General features: G+C 41.9%; 1 protein-coding gene across 5 annotated transcripts; it reads right to left on the bottom strand.

Annotated features, from left to right (window-relative positions):
• Nucleotides 1-1,975: 1,975 nt before the first annotated feature.
• Nucleotides 1,976-22,939, bottom strand: MKRN1 (makorin ring finger protein 1). Of its 5 annotated transcripts, none has more exons than XM_053977415.1 (9): nt 22,649-22,939; nt 15,524-15,652; nt 10,864-11,090; nt 8,083-8,223; nt 6,102-6,328; nt 5,406-5,620; nt 4,586-4,696; nt 4,002-4,140; nt 1,976-3,586 (listed from the first exon to the last, which is right to left on the bottom strand). In XM_053977415.1, the coding sequence occupies exons 1-9, from the start codon at nt 22,816-22,818 to the stop codon at nt 3,374-3,376; spliced, it is 1,572 nt and encodes a 523-aa protein (XP_053833390.1). In that variant the 5' UTR covers nt 22,819-22,939; the 3' UTR covers nt 1,976-3,373. The 5 variants fall into 5 exon arrangements, with proteins under 5 accessions (XP_053833390.1, XP_053833391.1, XP_053833395.1 ...); XM_053977416.1 differs by having other exon boundaries at nt 4,026-4,140; XM_053977420.1 differs by lacking the exon at nt 22,649-22,939 and adding an exon at nt 20,147-20,543.
• Nucleotides 22,940-23,168: the final 229 nt, after the last annotated feature.

Genomic DNA, 23,168 nt, shown 5'->3' with positions numbered 1-23,168 from the left:
AGGTTCACCACAACTACAGTTTAATGCCTTTCTATTGCTAGCAATTAAACTGATTTTGTAGCTACTTGATCCGTGCAGCACAGTCCTGTATTGTAGTTCAGTCCTAAAGGATTACATGTGGATTTCCTAATTTTAAATTGCTGCAGCATTAATAATTTCACCTACACAAGTTTTGTTCCCGAGACACCCATAACTCATGGTACCCTCCAAATACAAATCTCTGTACCTGCAGTAGCAAGAGTTACTTTGTATTTCATTAAATGAACCAGGTATTTCCTCAAAGATTACAATCCACCTTGGGCCACAAAGGCTGGCTGTGCTACCACCATTTGAACTAAAGCAGCAGAAGTTGTAACAAGGGCTCTTACCTTGTATGATCACATTCAGCGCAGGGAGAACAGGTAGCACACTTACTCTGCACTTTCCACAAGAGGCAAAGGTCTGTATCAAACAAAATGTACATATTCTGGCCTAGGGAGTAAAGTCAAGGCACCTCAAGGGACAGCATCCATCTTTTTCTAAAGATTTTTGATTTGAAATTAATACTCTGTTGGCAGAAGTTTATGGAGACTTCATACCCTTTCCACTTTGACACTACTCTCATTGGCCTCTTCTGTTTAAGTATATCCTTGAAGAGAATGTAGCACAGCCAAAGTTGCCACCCTCCATCTCCTTACATTATAAGCTTAATTCTACTGAATTTTTTCCTATTCTCACAGAGGAAGAACATAGCAGCCTACTAACATGCTTATTTTAGAGACCCTACTATTTTCAGCTGCCCCAGTCTGGGGTTGGTGGGGGTGGGAATCCCAATGCTCCAGCCAGCTTAGAAACAAGGCTCAGACAGCACGGTTCGGACAGGAAGTGGCACCCAGCAGCGCTGGCTTGGGGACAAATACAGGCAGTTCTTGAACCTGCACAACAGGAACCACAGCACAGCTCAAAGCAACAGGAGCTATTTGTCATGCTGCCCATGAACACATCAGTGGCCATGCAGCTCCACCCACTAGCCTCCACCAAAGCACATCACTCATCTGGCTATTTTCAGCCTCCTCTGTAATGCGTACAGGAGGACACTTCAGAAGCACCAGCTGCCACCACTGTGCCACACGTACACCCAGGCAGGGAGTAAAGCATGCCACTCCTGACCCCTTTTGAAAACAAGCTCACACATGTGCTCTGGCTGGTAAGTTCGTTGCCTTTTTCCATCTTATCAGAACACAGCTTTGTTACAAACTCACATTTGAATTAAGCTTTCCAATAGGATGTAACAACTTATGTTCACCATGTAGGGCAAGGAGGCTTTAACTTTTTTCTCTTTTCTCCCTTTTATCAAAGTGTCATTTGCTCAAATTACATTCCTTTCCTCCCTCTGCTACTTGGACCCTGGGAAAAAAAAACAAAAACAAACTGAACAAACTAAAAATGGCTTTACTCTCTTCACTTAAATTTTTTTTAAATCATGTCCCCAGCATCTTAATATGCTTCTAGCACTTTACTTCCAACTTTGTGTATTTCTGCAGAAAAATGTTTCTATCTGAACCCACACAGGCTGCAAGCATGTGGAGTCTCAGGAAGTTGCCTGTAGCAGTGTTTGGACTTGCTGCCCAAGCAGCATTACGAGAGGAAAAGTATAGATAAGACTATGGCCTGCAGCTGGCTTTGTCCAAGGCAAATAAAATTAACACAACAGTGGAGGACTGACTTCTGAGAAAGCAAGACACATCAGTTCTTACTAATGACCCCAGATATTCCTTCAACGCATCAGATGTCTCAATTGTCTGTTTGGAATGTATCTCTTGCATTACAGGCTCTTTGCTGGAAAAGCTCTAACAATGCTGGAATTCTGTAGTAAGCATAACAGTTCTGCAGGAGTTAAGATTAAGGGACATAAATGCCTTTGTATTTACAGAAACACACAGAAAAATAAACAAGTCAAAAACCAGAACGTTCGAACTTAAAAGAACAGACTGACTTCTTGATTAATTTTTTTTTTACTTTTTTTATTTGGGAAAAGTGCTTCTTACAAAAGGCAGCTGCAAAACAATACGTTATAGACCTCAGAACAATTTCTCATTCCATTTAAAAGTGAAAGGAGAGGCAGTCTAGGGGACAAGAGCAGCAGGAGAACAGATCACGGGGCATCCACAAGTCAATAAAAAACAGCAATAATGTAATGCAAGGTTAAAATTCCTGTGCTGGGGCTTTGGTGGCAAAGTAATTTCTCAATGCAAATTACAGCCAGAAACTGCACAACTGCCTTTGTAAGCAGTAACTCACATAAACTGAACAGCTTTACCAGGCAACCTGCCCAACTCGGCTGCAGAGAGGCACAAGTACCTCAAAGCAGCTGGGAGGCACAGCGAGTTTCTAGCAAAGCTCACGGCTTAAGTGTTTACATGAAGTTCTAAAACTTACAGAGCGATAAAGCTAAAGGGTCCTCTCTGGTGTTCCTCTGACCCCACCTTGGCTAACCGGATTTCTGCTCCTGGACAACCCTAATCATACACATGAAAGAGAGCTGGTGTATTAGGGAGTGCCATCTATCAAGTTAACCATAGTCAGGATCGTTTCCCAGTCTGGGCTGAGACCATTAGACCAGTTTCACGTCCAATTGGAGACAAGACTTCATGCACCAAGAGGGGGTGAAAGATGGTTTTGTTATTTTTAACTTACACAGAGTCTCCCCATCCTTGAGGTCCAACTCTACATTTATCTGTATATACACATAGAGAGTTCTCCTTTCACAAAGACATTTTCCTTTCATGCTAAACACAGTAAAAATCCAGAACGTTCACACCTGGTTCTGGTTACACAGTAGTAATAGTAATGTGCAAGTAAACAGAGACCAAAAGTCACAAATGAAGACGTGTACATGAGGGGGCTGGAACGGAGCTGATTCCAGAAAGAATATTTGTATCTGGCCTGAAATCAGAAATATTGGTACAAAGACAGAATAAAGGCCATCAGCCAATTTACATCCCCACTGCATGGCCACTGCTCATTTTTGTATCTGGGCTCTCAAAATGAGTGTGGAAGTCCTGTAAACACTTTAACCCTGGAACTGGGTGAACTCTGTTGGGTACACAGATGAAGCAACAAACCTAAGCTAACTGTTTGACAGTTAAATTTATTTTTACAAAAACTAACATTTTAAAGATTTATTTATTGTTATTTGTTGAAACAGAGGAAAAACAACACTCCTGGGGTGGGAAAGGAGGGGAAGGGAAGAGACAGACCCTGGGTAAAAGTTATTACAACAGCACCTGGAATTGATCGGCCTGCCTAGGAGAAACACAGGCACTGCCACAACACCACAGGTAATAGCTACTGCCTGAAGCCAAGACAACAGTCCACACTCCACAGACAGGTGCTATAGATCCAAATCATAATAATCTTCCAGCTCATCATGAAATAAGTCCCACTCGTCCTCAGAATCCGTTAGCTCATCATCACCTCCGGCTGCCAACAGCATAAGCAACATCTCACCAAGCTCAAAGGTCACCACCTCATCCTCGTCGGTTTCAAAGGGATCACCGTTCTCTCGCTCCTCGATGAAATCCCAGAACCGATTCCTCCGCTGGGCCTGCAAATGGAACACAAGGATTTCCCCAGGTGACCCAGTGGTACAAAGTAGGAGCCTTTCCAGAGGCTGACATGCCCCTGGTGTACTTTCTGACATGCAAGAAATCACATTTCTCTTTCAGGGAGATACTGACCTCCAGCTAAATTAACCCTTACACACACCCCTATTACTGCTACCCAACATTTTTACGTCAGTATGTTGTAAGAAAGTTTTTTAAATTTAGTCTTTCCATCTTGGCCTCCAGCATTCACAACTTTAGAGCACTGCTTCCTTCAAATTCACCATTACAGAGGTCTATCAGAAGTGGAAAAAAGAAAAGTCAGTATTTCCCTATCCGCTTTCCAAGGCAGAAGACAATGCACACCCCTCTTGTGCTCTCTGTCTATTGAAAGGACAATTAATCACCAGCACTAACCCGGTATCTACTTGAGGTTCCTACTTTGGGTCTTTGTGGCTCCTCTTGGCGGCCATCAGGATATTCATGCTTGTAAAAACAGTTCCCTCCAAATGGACAGCTCCCACGGCCTTCATCAAAATACCTGCATGGCTTGTTGCTGAAAAGGAAAATATCGCAACCTTTACTGACAGCACACCCCAATCGGACTTCAGAACTGCATTTACATCAGTCCACAGGGATCTCAGGTACCAGGAGCAGAAGGCATTTTGTGAGTAAAAGGCCTACATGTAGAAATGATTTATTACACTATGTGTGGACTGATGCATGCAGAGGGACACCAATGGTGTGCAGTGCACAAGTTTGGACTGCCTTATGACTACACCACCAGTGTTTTGTGTAGAGAAGGGAAAGACTGGGGTGAAAGAACACAGGAATAGCTTCGGGACTGTGTGCATGCATCTGTGGGCAGATAGGCAGAGATGTGCTTCACACATGATGGTGGAAAGGAGGTATGAAAAGGGGCTTTACATTAACACCCTTCTTCTCCATGTGTGCTTTTAACTCTGCAGTCTCAATTTGATAAAAGGCTGCATTGCTCATACCTCATTGCCTCCTTGTATTTCTGAATGAGTTTCTGCTTCTCTTCCTTCTCCTCCACCCAGTACTCACTTGGAATGACAAAGTTAGACGTGATCCGACATTCTGGGCAGGACCTGAGAAATGAACAGACTGTGCTGCAAAATTCCACGTTACAGGGCGCTCTCTCTCCTAAATAACAAGGCATGGCATATATCCATCTTTAAAGAGGTACTGTACTCATATACCTGCTGTACAACCTTTTCAATCTAGACTCTCTTATAAGTGAAGATAACCTAAACTCTCTTCTTCAAGAACTCAATGGCAATGGCAGCTGGTCAGCTTGTCTCAGAAAAGCTTGAAAAAACACTTCACACAGACTCCTTTTTCTTTAGAATTAAATAAATTTATTTTGGTATTTTTCCTATATTTATTTGATTGGAATTTTGCATTTTCTAGAACAGCCTTAAATGGAGAAATGTTTTGCCAACTGAGTAATGCTCTAAGGCAGTAATGAATTAAGCAGCATACATTCTGAACTGGTTAATCTGTTTAACCCAGATTCCTGCCTAAGTGTCCAAGACATAAACAGTAACCACTGGACAACATGCTACTAAATAAACAACAGTTATTTACTACCACTGAGTTTTGCAAACTTAACCCGGTATTAACCAAATCAGAGTGTAAATGTTATGCCTAACAATTATTTCACTCCTAAACTAAGAGTTAGTATGCATTAAATGCAGTCTCTGTGCAGTCTGCATCTGGAAGTCTGTTGCAAGTTGTCACAAGTTACTAAGTTCTTCCACAGTAACAAAGCACAATCGAAATGGGAAAGTGCCTCACTTTATAATCTTGCTCTCAAATTGTTTAGCACTCCTCCACTTGCGGATGCACTTGAGACAGTAAGTGTGGCTGCAGTTGGACAGGATCCCAAAGCGGCGCTCGCTAGGATTAGCTTTCTCATACACCACCTCCATGCAGATCCCGCACACCATGTCTTTACTACGCTGGACGGCAAAGGAAAGCTCCATGTCCTTCTCATGAGCTTCAATGCAAGACTGAAAAGGACACAAAGAAAACAACTACAGAGATGACTGGTCACCTGGTGAGGTCTAAGCAGGTTTTTAAACTCAGTTTGCTGTTTTGCATAATGCCTGAAGTGTGATTAAGCTGAAAAAATCTTCATCCTCAAAAAAAAAATTGTTCAAGTACTGGGGAACAGTCAATTCAGAGTTCAAATTCCTTCCTTCAGACACTGCTTTTAAACATGAAAAGGCAATCTAAAAAACCATCCACTTTGACTAGGCAAAGAACAAAGCTCCAGTATCTTTAAGTAGACTGCTCTCCCAACAGAGATAAGGAAATCCAGCTGCATTTGAGTATGGCCCTGGCAGGAAACAGTCTAGTTTACAACCGGAATTTCATTCACTGCCTGACCTGCACACACCTTCAAATAAAAGGGAATTAGTAACAAGTGATTGAGGGGAGCAAGGAAGCAATAACTCACAGCTGTTAAACAGCAGACAGTTGTTTGCTTACCTTTATGTGCTGAGATCTCTGTGCAGCATCAATGGGATGCAAGACCTGCAGGCCACACATATCACACACGTCCCCATGGATATACACGCAGTTTTCTCCATAACGACATTCTCCTAATGCAGCGTAGGGGCACAGCTCCTTCTTCATCTCCACATCTGCCTGCTGCTTCTCGTATTCTTCTTCAATCACCATTTCCTGCAAGGGTGCTTCAGCACAGAAAGGAGCAGCTGGGAACAGAATTAAGAACAGTAAGCAGCACATTCAGATTTTGAGCACCAGGATTAAGAATACTCAGAGTTACCCAAACAGAATAATAGAAACAACCTAGGTTCATTTCAGTCCAAGTTCACACACCCTCAATCTGAACGAAATTATTTTCCCCACTCAATTAATTTAAAGACCAATTTTTTCATCCTTCAACCCAGACAAGATTAAAGCTATCAAAGTTTCAGTAGTCAGGAAAGATCCATTTACAGGCTAAGTCCACCTATAAAAATTGCCCTAGTCATCAGCAGCTTAATACAGACTCTGGTTCAGCAAACATTAAATAAGGCTACAAATCTCTCACTGCTTTTAGAATCAATTTCACTTTACCTAAAATTTTCACATCAGCTAAAGTTAACAGGTGTTTTCCCAGAAATTACACAGCTGAAATAATAAAAGTGTATCCAGCATAACATAATGCTAGTATGGCAATACCACATCAGCAATTCCTTATGTGCAGGCTAATTAGCACACTGTTCTTTAGCCTGAACAAACTTTCATTTCTGGACTCTTATGAATCTCTAGGATTGATAGAAAAGTGGTGTCCATGTCTCTCAAACTAACTCCATTCTACATATTTGCCAAAAAACCTGTCCTAAACAGATATCTGGTCAATTAGCCAGACACATGAAACTGAAATTCAGGCTTTATCACTGTATTCTAAACTGGCTATCAGTTTTGAATAATCCTAAGTAATTTCACTCCCTAAACTTAAACTGAACTGAAATCTGTATCTTTTCTCTTCCCCCCTGAGACAGTTACTGCTGAACCCTCCTCCCTGTACCTCAAACACATGCTTGTCTGCCTCACCACAAGTCAGCATTCTGAGATTGTTACATAAGTAGGATCATGACAAAAGCAGTCAGTGAGAAACTAAAGGTGTAATAAACATAAAGCATTTCTATATTCAGAATAAACACCAGGAAGAACAGCAGTTGGAGTTCATTTGCATAAACATAAGCTGTTACAAGAGTAGCAAGTCATCTATGCTGTAAGAAAGTGAAACTTTTAGAAGTTGTTCAAGCACTAGATTTGGAGAAGCAAGCAAAAACTACCAAAGGCATACTTGGATCAGTTAGAGTGAAGGACAGACTCCTCAAAATTAATCAGAGGCTGCACACTCGCAATTTTCATCCCCATGGAACAAAGACATAACAACAGGCATGTATCAGTCTGTTAGTTTTAGGACAAATAAAAATAAAATGCAGGTCCCTGCGACTTAAAATTTTGAGGAATAAGCAAATATTGAAGATGAATGTAGAAAAATATTAGCTCTCAAGATAAGATCAAGTCTGCTTCTTGAACCATCTCAGACTGTAGTGGTCACTCAGTGATCCTGGAGAAGTCTGTTTGTTAGAAACATATTTTTTAAGGCAAGCGAGTAACTGAGTAACAAGTCACCTGGCAACCTGTGCATTTTCAGTCTGAGATTCCCAAACAAATGTTCGTTAGCTCTTCTTCCCCATGAGTTTTGGTGAACCGGCACCAAGAAAAGTGACAAGAAACCATGTACTAGGCTCTACATTCTCTGCTGAGTAGCTCAGCAGAACATGAAAATATGTACTTATTGAAATCCCACTTGCCCTCCCATTTGAAATCCATGGTCTCCACTCCCATACGAAATAACAAAAATCACAACTGCCACTCAGTTTTTAGTCCCTCAACTGTTGCATTTGCCAGTGTTTGCTCAAGTTAATGTTGTCAAAGATTTTTTTACCTAGTTGAGGACCATGAAGATGGTTAGAGGGATGGAACACCTCCCCTATGAGGAAAGGCTCAGAGAGCTGGGGTTGTTCGGCCTGGAGAAGAGAAGGCTCCGGGGTGACCTTACTGCAACCTTCCAGGACCTGAAGGGGACCTACAAGAAAGATGAAGAGGGACTTTTTACAAAGGCATGTAGTAATAAGACAAGGGGTAACCGTTTCAAACTAAAATTCAACCTGAAAAAGGGTGGGTTTAGACTAGATATTAAGAAGAAACTCTTTACTGTGAGGTTGGAACAGTACCTATATTTTCTGTATCTACTGCAATGTAGCAGCTATAGTTTTACTTCCTCTTTGAAACCACAATTAGAAAAATTCATAAGACTTCACTGCCTCAGCAGTTACAAATCTAACATCCCTCAGAGTAACATTTGTTCACTATGATTGTTTTCTGTTTTCCAAATCTCTGCTTACCAGTAGGTGGACTCAATCCCCAACTTCTCATTGCCCATTTCCCATTAAACAGGGTTAAATTCATACCAGTGGAAAAACTGGTTTGTTAACTTTGATCCACACACCACCTGCTTGCACTTTAGGACACACTTCCTAGCATTAAACACATTAATCTTTCAGTAACAGGAAACAGACACCCAATTTATTATTTCTTGTATTTCTGCCTTTCTACTCTTCCTCAACTGCAGAACAAGTACGGAAATGTGGCACATCTCTACAACTAACAAGTGAATACCTGAAGAATCATCACTATTTTCTGTGCTAGTTCCTGAAGTCATCTTCAAGATACCAGGTTTAGTCCCAAATCAGAATTGTGGTAAAAGGTGAGCATTATAGTCCCAGCTATGCATGGTTAAACTGCCAGCCTTGAATCTTTAGCATTTTAAAGAAAATTTTAAACACACAGGCTTCTAGGGAACCTTGAGAAATAGGTTTGATTTTGAAGTTTCCAAGTATCTGTACATTTCTCCAGCAATCTGAGAAGAATAATCTGCTTTAAGGCATACACTACAGAACATACTGCACACATTTTTATTTCTGTAGCTTAATAAATACAGTTGCTTCAGAAAAGTGAAATTTTTTAAAAATCACCATGGGAATTAGTATCATGTAGCACTGTTCAGAACAGAAACAGATGAGTATGTTTACATCAAGTTTCAAAAACTGTAAAACAGACATGCAACAAGATTCACAGAAGAGAATGCTATTTAACTTAATCTCGCACAAGTTTGCATGAAAATTACACCTAACCCCTAGAAAAAAAATTGCTTTAGTAAAACTAAGTTAACAGTGTAGTGACTTAGACTTCAGGAGGAAGCACCAGCTCTGCTGTAAGGACTGTGTGTATTTAAAAGATCTCTGGCTGTTCAAACTAGCAATGAATGGATTCCAGTGAAGGGCCAGTCAGTCGTTAATAGGGCTGACTCCAGAGGAAAGAGACTGACTCCTCTCAGATGTGCAAATGACAAGAGACAGAAGGCAAGCTGAGGAAAAAATCCAATTACATACTAGGAAAGAGGCTTTCTTTGTGAAAGAAGTCAAACACCACAAAGGATACCCAGAGGTTATGGCCCTTTGAACATCTCTGAGGATAGAGATTCAACTAAACAAAGCCCCTGGCAACCTTTAAGCAGGAAATGAACTAGATGAAATCCAGAGGTTCCTTCCAATCTCAGTATTATATTCTGATGAAAATATTTTAAAAAATCCTTTGTCTCAACAAGCACAGAAGCTCTATCTTTCATGACAGTAAGGTTGTTGCATCCAAAAGCCGCATAAGGTGGCACATTCACAGGTAGAGGTCAAGTTTTCACTCCTTTGGGATATACTCAAGTTCACAGATCTATTATGCAATTCCATAACCAAACTTCTCAACATCAAACTGTTTGTGTCACTTGACCATTCCTCTTCATCCTCCTATAATTGGATGGGAGGAGGCTCCAACCAGCACCCTGTAACACTGAGGTCATTCTCTTTCCAAATCTGAGCAGTGCAGTGGAGATGAAACAGTATAATTTGAGCACTCTACAAGATCTTCAAATTCTCCTGGATGCAAGGCATCCATTTTGAATTCAAACATTTATTTAAGTACTCCTCCTCATGCTTTAGAGAGACAAATATTAGAAATTATGTTAAAGTGAACACCCTCAGCCAACTTTTCACTTTAATTTAAAGACTGTTATATTTTGGCAGGAAAAACAGATGAGGAGCATGCTACTCAAACAGTGTGGTCCTATTGGATGAGCTTCTTCAGTCTCATTCTCATTGTGAGCTGCCACAGTATTAGAAAGTTGAGTTCCAGAAAGCTAACTTGAATAAATCATTTTCAGCCTCTGGCCATGGGATTCACTAAAGTAACCATTAGGCTTCAATTCCTTCTACAGGAATCTGCATGTCCACTGAAAAACCTTTCAAAGACTGCAAAACCAACCCAAACCAAATCAACCAACCCAAAACACAAAGGCAGCAGATTCTCTCTCCAGAGTAGCAATAGTATCACAGGTGATTTCCTCTCCCATCCCATATGCAAACTAAACTTCAAAGGAGATTCTCAAGTAATTCAGGAACATAGCAAGAGAAAGCCAGTCATGCAGAGACTGACCTGAAATATACCTGGTTTCTGAATGAAACAGTCAGTCTGACTACTCTTGTTGGAAAACCCAAGCTCACTTGAACTGATCAATAAATATGAATAGCTGTACTCAAATGCATTAAAATAAATGTACTACATAGAAACTGTTGAGCCATGATGGAAATTCACTGTTATCCCAGGATCAGCTTACCACGTCCACAGTATGGCTGCCCAGGGACAAACTCCACTGCATTCACCCAGTCTTCAGCCCCTACTCCTGTCGCTGCCAGATCTGTATTTTCATCTTCTATCTCAGCAATAAATTCTTCAACTGTTTCAGGGAGCGATGCGAACTCTGAGGACACTGATGGATAGATTTCTGCCTCTGGGTTAACATCAGTCACTTCTTCCTGTATTAGTGGCTTGGTATGTTCATATCTAAAAAGTTAAAACACATCATGTCAACTTTCCATAAAAAATACCTCCAGACAGCAGCCCCATGTATGGAAAATAAACTAATGAAGATGTGAACATGCTGTTTGGAAGGAGGACCCAGAAATGGCTAGGATGAGAAAGTCACTGATGACCCTTTATAGAGAAATGCTTCCACTTGTGCAGTTTGTCAGCACTGTTAAAGAAACACAAGATACCCCGAGATTTTGGAGAAAAAAGAGCACAATTCTTACACATAGAACAATCTCCAAATATGTCCCAAACCAGTCAGTTATCTATTATGCATGTGCAGTACTGCTGAATGAGAAAAATGAGTTCGTCCAGCTTTATAAAGAGAAGACTCAGGACAGACACTGCTGTCTCCAACTACCTCACGGGAAGCCACAGGAAAGATCAGCCAGAGTCTTCTAAGAGGTGCAGTGATAGGATGACAGTGAGTAGACACCAGTCCAAAATGGGAAATTAGTTATGAATATTAGGAAAGAAATTTGCTCTAAGAGTAGTTAAACACTAGAATGGGTGCACAATCTTCATGCTTGTAGATATTCAAAGCTGCACAATGCCTTGGGCAATCTGGCCTCAGCTGGCACAGATTCAGAGATCCCCACCAATATAAATGATTCTCTTCCTGTGTCCCAGCATCTTGCCTCACGTAGATTTTACTCTGAATTCAAGTACTTATTCCTAATGCCCCTTTCAGCTTATTGTGGAAAATGAGAATCAGAACACTTTTAGCCCTATCATCCACAATAAACAGGAAGGCACCATTTCCCTCAAATCTGTCTTCCAGCAACTAGGAGACTACATGGGGAAAATAAATGACAAATATACTACTGTAGTCTTAGATATTTGCTGACTAATTTCAAGGACAACAGGAGGGAATTCTTTGAGATCATACCGAAATTTGAAGTGACTGTGATTCATTTAGCTTGTGTCAGATTAAGAACAAAGAAGTGTCACAATTCTCGCATATTAGAGGTGCTCCTAACCAAATGTCAGCTTGGAAATCCTACTCCTACAAAGCACAAATTTAAAATTCTAGCCTTCAGATATCTACATCTGTGGCCTCCAAAGCATGTGCACCATATGAGGTGCCCAAGGCAACCCAATGAGGTAAAAAGTTCTTATGCAGGAAGAAAATACTAGAACTTAGTGGTTTTTTCCCCTTAAAAATACAATAAATTACTAATATTACTATTAAGATACATGTTGGTAGCAGTGCTCTCACAGTCCATATGTCAGAGAGCCCACGTGTGGTATGTGTGAGGTACCCTGAAGGAGGAGGTGTTCCACCACCCAGTGGGTTGACTGTGGCACCCCCCTGTCTGCTCACTTTCAGCACGTTGTGACACACTGCACTTTGCTAGTGCCCACTTAATGGATCAACAGATTATCTGATCTTGTTTTACCTAAACTAACCCTGACAAAGTGAACAAGTGGCTTGAAAAGATGCCTGCAACTGTGGGCTGAGGACAGCACTGATAATGCGAGCAAAAGCCAACAAGAAAATGTCAGAGCTAACAGCTCTGCTCCTACTACGAGCTCCTCATCAGCCACACTATGAAGCAAAACAATGCCAACCTAATCAGCTCTTGAACTCAGGGGGAAAGGAACTACAGAAGAGATCAAGATTACCAAGAAGGCAATCTGAAATATGGATTTACATTCACTATTATTAATGAAGAGCCGTGCCCTCGGTGTATGCTGTACCTTGAGATACGAGCTACTGAAAGGATGAAGCCATCTCAATTAGCAAGGCATTGAAAATCAAAACATCCGGAACACAAAGACAAACCTCCACATTTTTTCCCAAGATGTTTCAAGCCATGTGCTACTCAATCCAGTACTTTGCAGAACTTCACAGTAAGGGTTTAGAAACCTCTTTTGAGGCTTGTTACACAACAATGAAAGACAAAAAGCCACATGCCACTGGACCACTTTTTCTTCCTGCTGTGGTAAAAATGACTGAAATAACTCATGGAAAACAATATGGTGACAAAGTGAAACACATTCCTTTGTCAGCAAATACTGTTGGGAAACGCATAGAAAACACTTCTAGAGTTTGAAGAAACAAGCAGTAGAACAAATTGTGCAAAGTGGGAAGTTTGCTGTATGGCAGAAGGAAAAGTACAGATGTTTTTCACATCTCAGCTTATGATACTTGCTAGATTCTGTTTCAATGTGAGCTACTTTTTGTGAGGCACCAAAGAAAAGATGTACCAGTAGAGAAACATTCTCAATAAGTTACTTCTTTAACAAAGACAAAAAGATTCACTGGAGGAGATATCTTCTCAAAAGTATACAATTGCTTTAATAAAAACAATGCTTTATGGAAAAACTGTGCAAGTAAAACCACTGAAGCAGCAGCTGCTCTGACCACAGTAAGAGATTGCAGGGTGAGGGTACAGGGGTAGCACCCCACCAGAAATTCATCACTGCATCATTCACAGGCAACATATTGTAGCAAAGATGGATCCAGAAGCAGCCAAGTGACACTAGAAAATGTCATCAACATAGACCTTTAAACAGTCAAATATTCACTGCAGTTATGAGGTGGAGAGCTACTGTGAAAATCCTCTGTACCACACAGATGTTTGCCGATTATCTCATGGCAAAGCACTTAAAAATTGTCACGGATGAGTTATGTGTGTTTATTTCACAAAGACAAGTGCCGCAAATTTGCTGCCCTTTTCTGCGATGGCAAATCAGTGTCAGCAGTATGCTGCTGAGCATATATTATAAAAAAAACACAACACACCCAAACCAACCAAACCCAACCACATTCAAACTGCTTCTCCAAGATAAAGTCATTCTATGAACAGAAAACTGCTTTTTGAAGGAAATTTGTGGTATGGAGACAACACTTTGAAAATGAAGTATTTCCACCATTATGTGATTTTATAGCCAAAACCTAACCAAGTTTGTCAACCACAAAAAACCTTTCATTATCTTGCACACTTAAATTTGGAAAGTGATTTCTCTAACATGTTTAAAAATCTTTCAAAATCAGAATTCCAGTGTATATTGGACCCATTTGCTAAAAATATAAAAATGCAACACCTTCCAGTTAATCTGCACTAACAGCTGATTGACCTCAGGGAAGGTGGAAACTTAACAGATAAATTTATCACACATTAGTACATGCAGCCAACAATACACTTCCTTTTGAATCTGCGTATCTTTGTGAAAGATCTTTTTCAGCTACGACCACCGTTAAAACCAAGGACTGAAATAAACTCAACTTCAAATGAGACCTTTAAATAACTGCATCAAAAAATGTTACACTGAGATTTTAAATAATAAAAAAGCCCATTGAATCAACATTACTGTCAGTAAAAAACATATTATTACTAGTAAGGCTTTTTGTGACAGTAAAAATTGCTTTGGACTGTTTATAAAATACTTATTGAATATTTTTCCTTTCACCTTTAATACACCCTCTTTAAAATTCTGGTTTTGGGTTATCTTTTATAATGCACATAACATTAGTACAGCAGTAGATGTAGATATACACATATAAACTATAAATAAATGCGTATGTTGCTGGGAGTTCAAAAATATTGTACTGGTGGGTGCATGATCCAAAGTTGGAAGACCACTAATCTACATGATCAAAAAACAACACTGGCAGATAGAAGACTACAGAGGAGTTTTGTTTCTTACATATAGTAACCCTTTATGAAACACGAAAGCAAAGTTAACTGTGAGCTACCATATAAAATAATGATGCAAATGTTTAATCACTAATTACAGCTGCAATAAGACAGAATGTTAAAATTTCCAGTAAGTTTTAATAAAATTAATGATGAAACATCCCTAAGCCCTTGTAAAGCTTTGCTCCACTAGGAAAGTATCTGTTTTTCTTCTTCACAATTTCTTTTTTATTGTAATTTCAGCGGTACAGATCAATTCATAGTATGTTTTCATAAAGCTATGCTATTTTGTACAGGCAACATCTTAAAACTTATATGACAAAATGCAGTTATTTTCCCAAAATGGTAGTTCCAGTGTCAGAGTCCAATTCCTCAAGAAACAACACAAAGAAAATAAATTCTTACCTGTTCAGGCTTTTATGATCACTTAAATAGTGTAACTCAGTTTCATCCATTCAGCTAGTCTGAATGTAATCTCAGATTTCAATTAATCTACTCATGTTATTAATAAAAAATAAGAAAACTCCCCATGCTGATAACTATCTCTTTTATGAAGACCAGTTATCATCTTGTCTTTGCTCAATTTTTGCATAGCAAACACTGGTATTTAGCAAGACAGGAGAGTCGGTGAAGAGCTATTTTTATAAATATCTGAAGTTACAGTGAAAAAGGAAAGCACTAAGATTTACTGTCTTTCCCTGAGCTCTCTACTCAGGGATTCAGAGTGCCAAGCTTCTTGCAGGATGGCCAGGGGCATTTCTTTACCTGCAATGATCTCCATAAGCACAGCATCCTCGCTGGTAATACCTGCACACCATGGCAGACTGACTGGTGGAGAGGTCATGGGAGTAGCGGCAGTTGTCTCCTTCCTTGCAGACTCCATGCATGAAGTATCTATAAGAGAAGATAATGGTGAGTTAAGAAGCACTGAAGCTGCAAAAGTATTTGGATGATCTGGTTATTCTATAAATCAAGGTATGCTGCATTAAGAACAGCACTAAAGACTCATGGGGCCCTGCCCCACTATAACCATAAAAATAAGAACATTTGAGGAAAGATGAAGCTTCAGCTACTCCAATGAACTGTGCTGCACATTTAGGGACTTGCTCTTACATAAGCCTGGGGAAAAAAACACAAACCTGTAAAAGCAAAGTTATCCTGGGCTGTGACACTAAGAGGAAAGAGTCTTGGATCAAGCAGATTGGCACTAAGTTTTACTTGTAGCCCCTGTGTCCTGACACAAGCAAAAACCTTACAAAAACCCAACAATGGATACAAGAATCAAATCCAGACACATCCTAAATCACCCAAGGTTTTAAATCTATTCTGGATTCATAAATAAGTCAAATGTGATTTCTTTCCCAAGAATGAAAAACACGTTTGTGGTGGATAATTACATCTGACAAAACACACACATTAGTTCCTGCGATAGGAGCCAAATAAATCAAAGCACCCTGCTCCAATACTGTGCTGCTTGTCTTGAAAAACCTGGACAGTTTCAAAGCTTTTGAGGACAGTTTGATCAATTTTAGCATGTCAAGTAGCACAAGTTTAATTTAGCATCTTCAATTCAGTTATTCAAAGAGAACTGAAGAGTGGTTTTCAAGATTTTTAAAATTTTAACCTAGAAGAACAAGCTTCAAGAAATGCACTGTAACTGTTCAGATTCAGTATGTTCAAAGCTACAACTGAAAAGTTCAAGTACACCTTTCCCAATCCACATAAAAGTATTAGCCAAGAAAAACAAGGAAAAATGAAAAAAACCTGTGTAAAAACTGAATCCATAAATGTTTACCAACGCTTCACTTTAGAAAGAAGCCGCACTGCCTCCAGATAACAAGCTGCAAACTCTGAACTCACTGGGAATAGGAAGAGGTAGTAAACAAGAAAATTTGTGAGGATTCAGGTCTCATACAAAACACTACTGGAGAGAAGGCTGAGAAGCAGATTATACCCATCTAAGCCCACATTGCTGCTGAATGGGGCAGTCCCGCCCTCCTCCTGTTCCACGCTTCCAGCACTTTGCAGAGCCAGCAGAACCAGGCCCTCCGAGCAGCTGAGTGCAGCCTCACAGCCAGCACGAGAGACAGGGATCACCTTTCAGCAGCCACAACTAAGATCAGGACACAAAAACAGTACCTTCAAGTTGATATTCCTGGCCAGGAAATGTGATAAGATGTTGAACTGCATGCACTTCTACACAGCTATTTATTCTACTGTATTTTTAAGAAATCAGATAAAGCCAGTGAACAATGCACTAAATGACATAAATAGAGATACATCTGCAATCCAGTTTCAGGGAAATATTAAAATCTGAGGTTCAGTGTTTAGAGAGCTGATAACCCACTACGTGCAATACCACTGGTGTATTCAACACACCAAGAATAAAAAAAATCTCAACTAGTGTTACTGAACGCAAGCTGACACTTGCCATCAGGCTGCAATTCACACTCCAAATCTCCTATCTGTACTCCGTAGACAAATTAACCAGGTAAGAAATGTGATCCTACATAGAAAACAAGCAGTACAAGACCCAGATGAGTCTCTGCAGGGTCAGATGGAGGCACAAACAGCTATGCCAGCAGGAACAGTGTGTTGCAAAAACAGAACAAGACTCGTCCCTGATAAACAACAGGCACTCTCCACCATGAACAAAAAACACACAAAACCCCCTAGAAGTCACACCCACCCACCCAACAGCATAAACCACCTACGATGACCCATGTCAAAAGGAAAAAAACCCAAACCAACACCCAACCAAAAAAAATCACCCATACTTAACCTCCTTCTTCCCCAAACAAACCAAAAAAGCCCACCAAACAAAATCAAAAACAAATCTAACCAGCCATGAAGTCATGGAACTAGAATATAACTGGAATTTCTAGCTTGATTGCTCTTAAGAAATGGGAGTCCCACCGATAGGGTAAAAAAAAGATTTCAGATTGCTTAACGTTTGTTCTTTAACCAGTGTTATCTCCACCCTTTGCTTATTTCCACACAGCATCGCTTCCCCCAAGTGCTGGGGCAGCAACTTCACAGCCACCGGTTGGCACAGACCAGGAAATGGCTGCAATGGAACCTGACATTCCTTCTGCTGTCCCCATGGTTATTTTTAATCTGGATTATATATATACTGCCCAACCACTCTGCACGGCCACACCACTACAGCTGAAATAACTGACTGGCAGAAAGGCTCCTGCCTGAAGTGAGAACATCTGATAGAAACTATTTGGCCAACATGATGTATGATAAGTACCTAAGCCCCAAAATTAGATTGTCCCACTGTGTGATAGGGTAAGTGAAGCTCCAAACACCTTTCCTTCCTTCCCAGTTTACATCAGAAAATCCTCTGCAAATGCAGATTCTGTGTAATTGTGAAAGTTGTCACAATTTATTATATTGAAATGGTAGGCTATAAAGGGCAAAAAATAAATATAAAACACTCCAGGCTCTAATTCACACATCACTCTTTAAGGCCTTCAATCCTATGAAGCAAACTCAGCATTATTTGAACAAGAAGGCTGGAGTGGGAGGGGAAAAAATGTATTTCTCTTAGGATTACACCCCAACTTCTTCCACAACCCTCCCCCTCACCAAGAGGTAAGATTTTTTACTTTAAGGTCACAAAGAATGTAACACTTTACATATCAAATTACAGTGTTTGGCTAAAACACTTTGGCCAAATCAAAAAAATAAACAGAGTGCATTATTTTTGGGTAAGATAATGAAATTTATTTTGGAGAGCATCTTTACTCACAGAGAGTATTCAATTTAACCCTACTCAACAGAGATACCAGCCTCTTCATTCTGGTTATAGGAAAAAAGCATCCTTAAAACTGAGAAATATATGAGTTATCCACCTTACATACTGACATGTAGAAGGATATCTGAAATTTGCATTTGGTCAAGTAGTCAGAGAAGACATGTAATTTCATCTGAAAAGATAAAACTAGATCAAGACAAGTATATAATTGGATTTTCTCTGAGCCTCTGTGATGCTGTCATCTAAAAAAGCACTTATTGGGGCAGTGCTCTCTGTCCTTCCAATTATAATATACAAGTGTAATTTGGTTAAGCTGCTTGGGGAGCCAACCTAGAGAAGTCATCAGGGTCGAAGACCAGATAATTTCCCCAGTTCAGTTCACTGCTTGATTGTAAAAAACATGAGTGACACCAACACATGGAACAACCATACGAAATTAAGAATTGCCTGCACTGGCATTTTATCACTGAAAATGGTTCAACACATGTCTAGTTATGAATGCCTTGATCAAAAGAGCATATCCTGATTTTCATGGGTATTCCTCAACAGGCAAAGCTTCCTTCTATAGCTTTGGAACCTTGCAATGTATTTCCTTATTCAGATGTATTCTGTTCTTTACTTCAGGTTTCTGCTTTCAGGTAATGCTAATTTGTTTCATCAAACTACTGGTTCAGCTAAATTAGAATGTTACAGCCAACAGCAAACCTCCTTCAAAACCCAAGACATTGCCATGACTGGCAGATGGGGAAGCTCAGGATAACATCCCCCTGCAGCCATTAGCTTCTTCAGGTGCATACAGAGACTGAGAATTCCTGGGAAGAAGGCAGCAGGAAATAGGCTAAGCATGCTGCTCTAGCACAGCTCTTGGGTGGTCAGCCACATTACTTGCCAATGAAATTCGGCTGAGTTAGTAAAAGGGGAAAAAAAAAGAGTTGATCTTTACAGCATTTAGCTCATTATCCCTTCTCCATAACCTCCTTCAGAAGTTACCAGGGGATGCAGACAAGAGCAGCCATGAAAGGGGAATTCAGGCAGGCTGTCACTAGGTTTGTGCCCTGCACCTCATCCCTAGTGCTGCATGGAATTAAAGAGGCCTGACTTTACATCACAGATGCACACTCTTCACGTGAAAAGAAAATAATACCAGACCCAGGTTTTCAGGAAGAACAGCTATGGTACAAGCACATAGACAGCTCTCAAAGTACACCACTTAGTTGCTATGGGTTTTATTTACATTCAATTCTAAAACAAACAAGTGAAATGCAATTTGTTTACATCAACTTGATGACTTTTAATATCATATGACATCTGGAAAACACAAGCACGGAACAAACAGTGTCAAGCCTTTGGAAAAAAAAGATTGGCCATAGCACTGCTCAATAAAACCACGTAGCCATCTGAACTGAAAGGACTGAGGAACCAGGTAAGGACAACCATTCTTCTTTTTTTTAATTCAAACACATCAATAACAAGAAGATCATAATAATAAACAAGTTCTGAATTAGCTTTGTTTCCCTGCTATTTATTAGAGATTAAAATACTATAAATTTTTACAAAAGACAAGCCTTGAAAACTGCTAAACCATAGAAGTAAAAAAAAAAAAAAAAAAAAAAAAAAACCACAACCTTTTTCATCTTCTCTTAGGGAACATAATTTCCCATATTTCACCCTGAGAGTTCTAAACTTTAGCTGCAAGAAAAACAGAAGGGTAACATAAGCAAAATTGTATGTGTAGGAGAAACCAAAGTCCTTCTTAGTCATTGTGTCTCTCACTCTGAGATATTATTCATCCATCCCGAGGATATCACACTGGTATATTAAAACTCATTAACCAACCTATTTATCATATCAGATATTCAGCGGAGCAGCAAGAACTTATGGTACCAATTTTAAGGCTTCCAGTTTCCATAAACCAGCAGTATTTCTGCACCAGCCATCACATGCTAGCTCCTTATACTGAAGGGACTGTCTCCCAAAAGTTTTTCAGGCAGCATTTACTGTCACCCCTATGATGATTCAACTAAAAAAGCCTGTGAACAAAAAAAATTGTGCAGTGTTACTCAAACAGAAACTGCTCTACCTCCTACACTAAAAACCTGCATTTTGAAATTTAACTTCTTCATCTCACTGTTAAATCCTCCAGTTCATTTATAAAGGTACACCAAAATTTAATAGTAAGAAACATATCTTCCTAAATATTAATATATCCTATCGAAACCAAACATAGAAATCCAAAATTTTTATCACAGGTTCTTAGAAGGGCAAGTCAAAATTGCTAATTTCACTTTAAAGCCTGAGTAAAGCTGTTCTCCCTCCAACTTGAATGGTCCCATAAAAATTAATAAAGCAAGCAATGGGATAACTAGCAGGATTAGGCAAAGAGAACAAAGAATGGAGATGTTCATTAGATCCAAGGCCAAGATCCCATTGTTTAATCTCAAATTAAAGCACATTAACCATTACAAAAGAGTAGCTTTAGCTTCTCACTCGGCCTGAGCGTCTGCAAATAAATATATTCCCTCAACACTCTGCACTGCAGGACACTGATGTACTTGACTGCTTCTGTACTATGGCACTCACTGTCTCCAATAAATCGATCCTGCATCTATACCTATTCCACTGCTGTCTCACAAATCCAATTAGTGTAATTGAGCCTATCGATCTTCAGAAATTAGGAGGTAAACTTAAATAGAGGGAGCACTGACCTTGCGTCTCACTTAAAGCTGAGCTAAGCACGGTTCCCAGTCACCGGCATCAAACATTAACCCGGGGATTCGCAGGCAAAACGCTCGGCCCGCAGCAGCACCCCAAGAGCGCTGCTGAACAGGGCTGCCCGAAGGGAAGCACTCAGCTGGGCATTAGCCAGAACTGATGTGCAGCAACAGCGAGCAGGGATGCTTTAAACAACCGCGGGGCACGCGAAACAGACACAGCCAGCGAGCTCCCTGCGATAGCCAAGCAGCGGCTCCTCATGCTGCTCCTGCAATCTGCCAGTGAAACATATAGAGAAAAAAGCAAGCAGAGGAGATCTGGAGCCTCTTCCTTCCTAACCAAGGGATGTTCCTTTTTGCTTCCCAGTGACTTGGAATTTATTTACCCACAAACACGTTAAATGTAATTTAATTTATTAAACAAATAAATCTAAAAAAATCAGGAGACGCTCATCGATGTTAATCTTGGATTATCACTTGCTTTTATATTAACTAATATATGTGTACGTCCACAAAACTGTTTTAAATTCCTTTCTCCCTGCCAACCGACCAGCACTGTAGGTTTAAAAATAGTCCATCTGGCAAGCTTTAAAACACGCAGTACGGCTTGCATAACCCCAGAAAGAAGATTTATCAGAAATACAGTTTAAAGGAAAACACGGATAGGAAATGACGCAGCACACAGAACCTCTATGTGACACAGGCAAGGCCACTTCGCGCATTCTGCAACATGTCACGACCTATTCCTATTCTCCGGTTTAATAAATAGTTTTCGCTGTATCAATCACGAGTTAATTCCCAGTTTTAAATTTCGATTGAAACACACAACAATTTAAATTACGTCGCTTTTCCTGCTTTGTCGCGCTCTGCGGAACGCGGCTGCAGGACTTCCTTTCACACGGCGTCCTTCGCGCCGAGCACTGCGGGCCTGTTCCCGCACAATACCGAGCGGCCCTCGGCTCCCGGTGAAGCGGCGGGAACGCTCCCGGCGCCCCGGCCCTGCGCGGCAGCCGCAGGCGCTAGGCCGCAGGGAACACCCTCTCACGAGGCCGCGGCTGGAGAAAGGCCGCGGGCCGCACCGCCCCCACCGGCTGGCCTGGCTAGCGGCGCCGCGGCCGCGCCACCTCCGCCGGTAGCCCCGCCCGGGGCCGGTCCCGCCCGGGGCCGGGGCCGTTCGCCGCCCCCGGGGACGCGCGCGGGGCGGAGCCGGGGCGCGCCGCGGGCGGGCGCGCGCGGCGCGTACGTGACCATGGGGGGAGGGGCGGGGGGGGCGGCGGCGGTGAGGGAAAAGGCCCCGGGGCCGAGGGGGGGGGGCAGTGCGGGAAGAAGGGACGGGAAAGGAAAAGAAGGACAGGGAAGGGCGGCTGAGCCCGCCCGCTTCCCTCCCCCTCCCCACCCGCCGCGGACGGCGCGTACCTGCAGGTGACCTGCTTGGTCCAACCGCCTCCCCCTGGCCCCGCGGATGGCGGCGGCACGGCCGCAAAGTCGAAGGCTACGGCCGCTGCTCCCGCGGCCGCCGCGGGTGACCCCAGGGCCGCGGCCGCCGCGCCCGCCGTTGTCTCCAGCGCCGCCACCGCCTCCGCCATTACTGTTTATCCCGCAAAGCGGCGGCAGCGCCGGAATTTCCGGGAGTGGATCCTTCCGGCCGCGCGGGGCGGGGCGCGGCCGCGGCACCGCCCCTCCGGCCGAGCGGCGGCTCCCGTTGGCCGAGCGGGACGGGCGCGCGCGAACGCGCCGGGGGCGGGGCCGCGGCAGTGCTGCCCTCGCGCGGCCGCAAGCCACGCGCGGCCCGTGCGCGCCCCCGTGGCGCCGCTGGGAGCGCGCCCGGCGCGGCCCCGCGCCCGGGCATGGGGCTCGGCTCGCCCCGCCGGGATCAGCCGGCGGCGGGAAAGGGCCTTTTCCAGGAGGGAACGACACGGAACGGCAACGTGGCGCC

The sequence above is a fragment of the Vidua macroura genome, chromosome 5 (genome assembly GCF_024509145.1).
Source record: "Vidua macroura isolate BioBank_ID:100142 chromosome 5, ASM2450914v1, whole genome shotgun sequence".
NCBI lineage: Eukaryota > Metazoa > Chordata > Aves > Passeriformes > Viduidae > Vidua > Vidua macroura.
The sequence above is the reverse complement of the archived record's forward strand: the minus strand, read 5'-3'. Positions and strand labels throughout refer to the sequence as shown.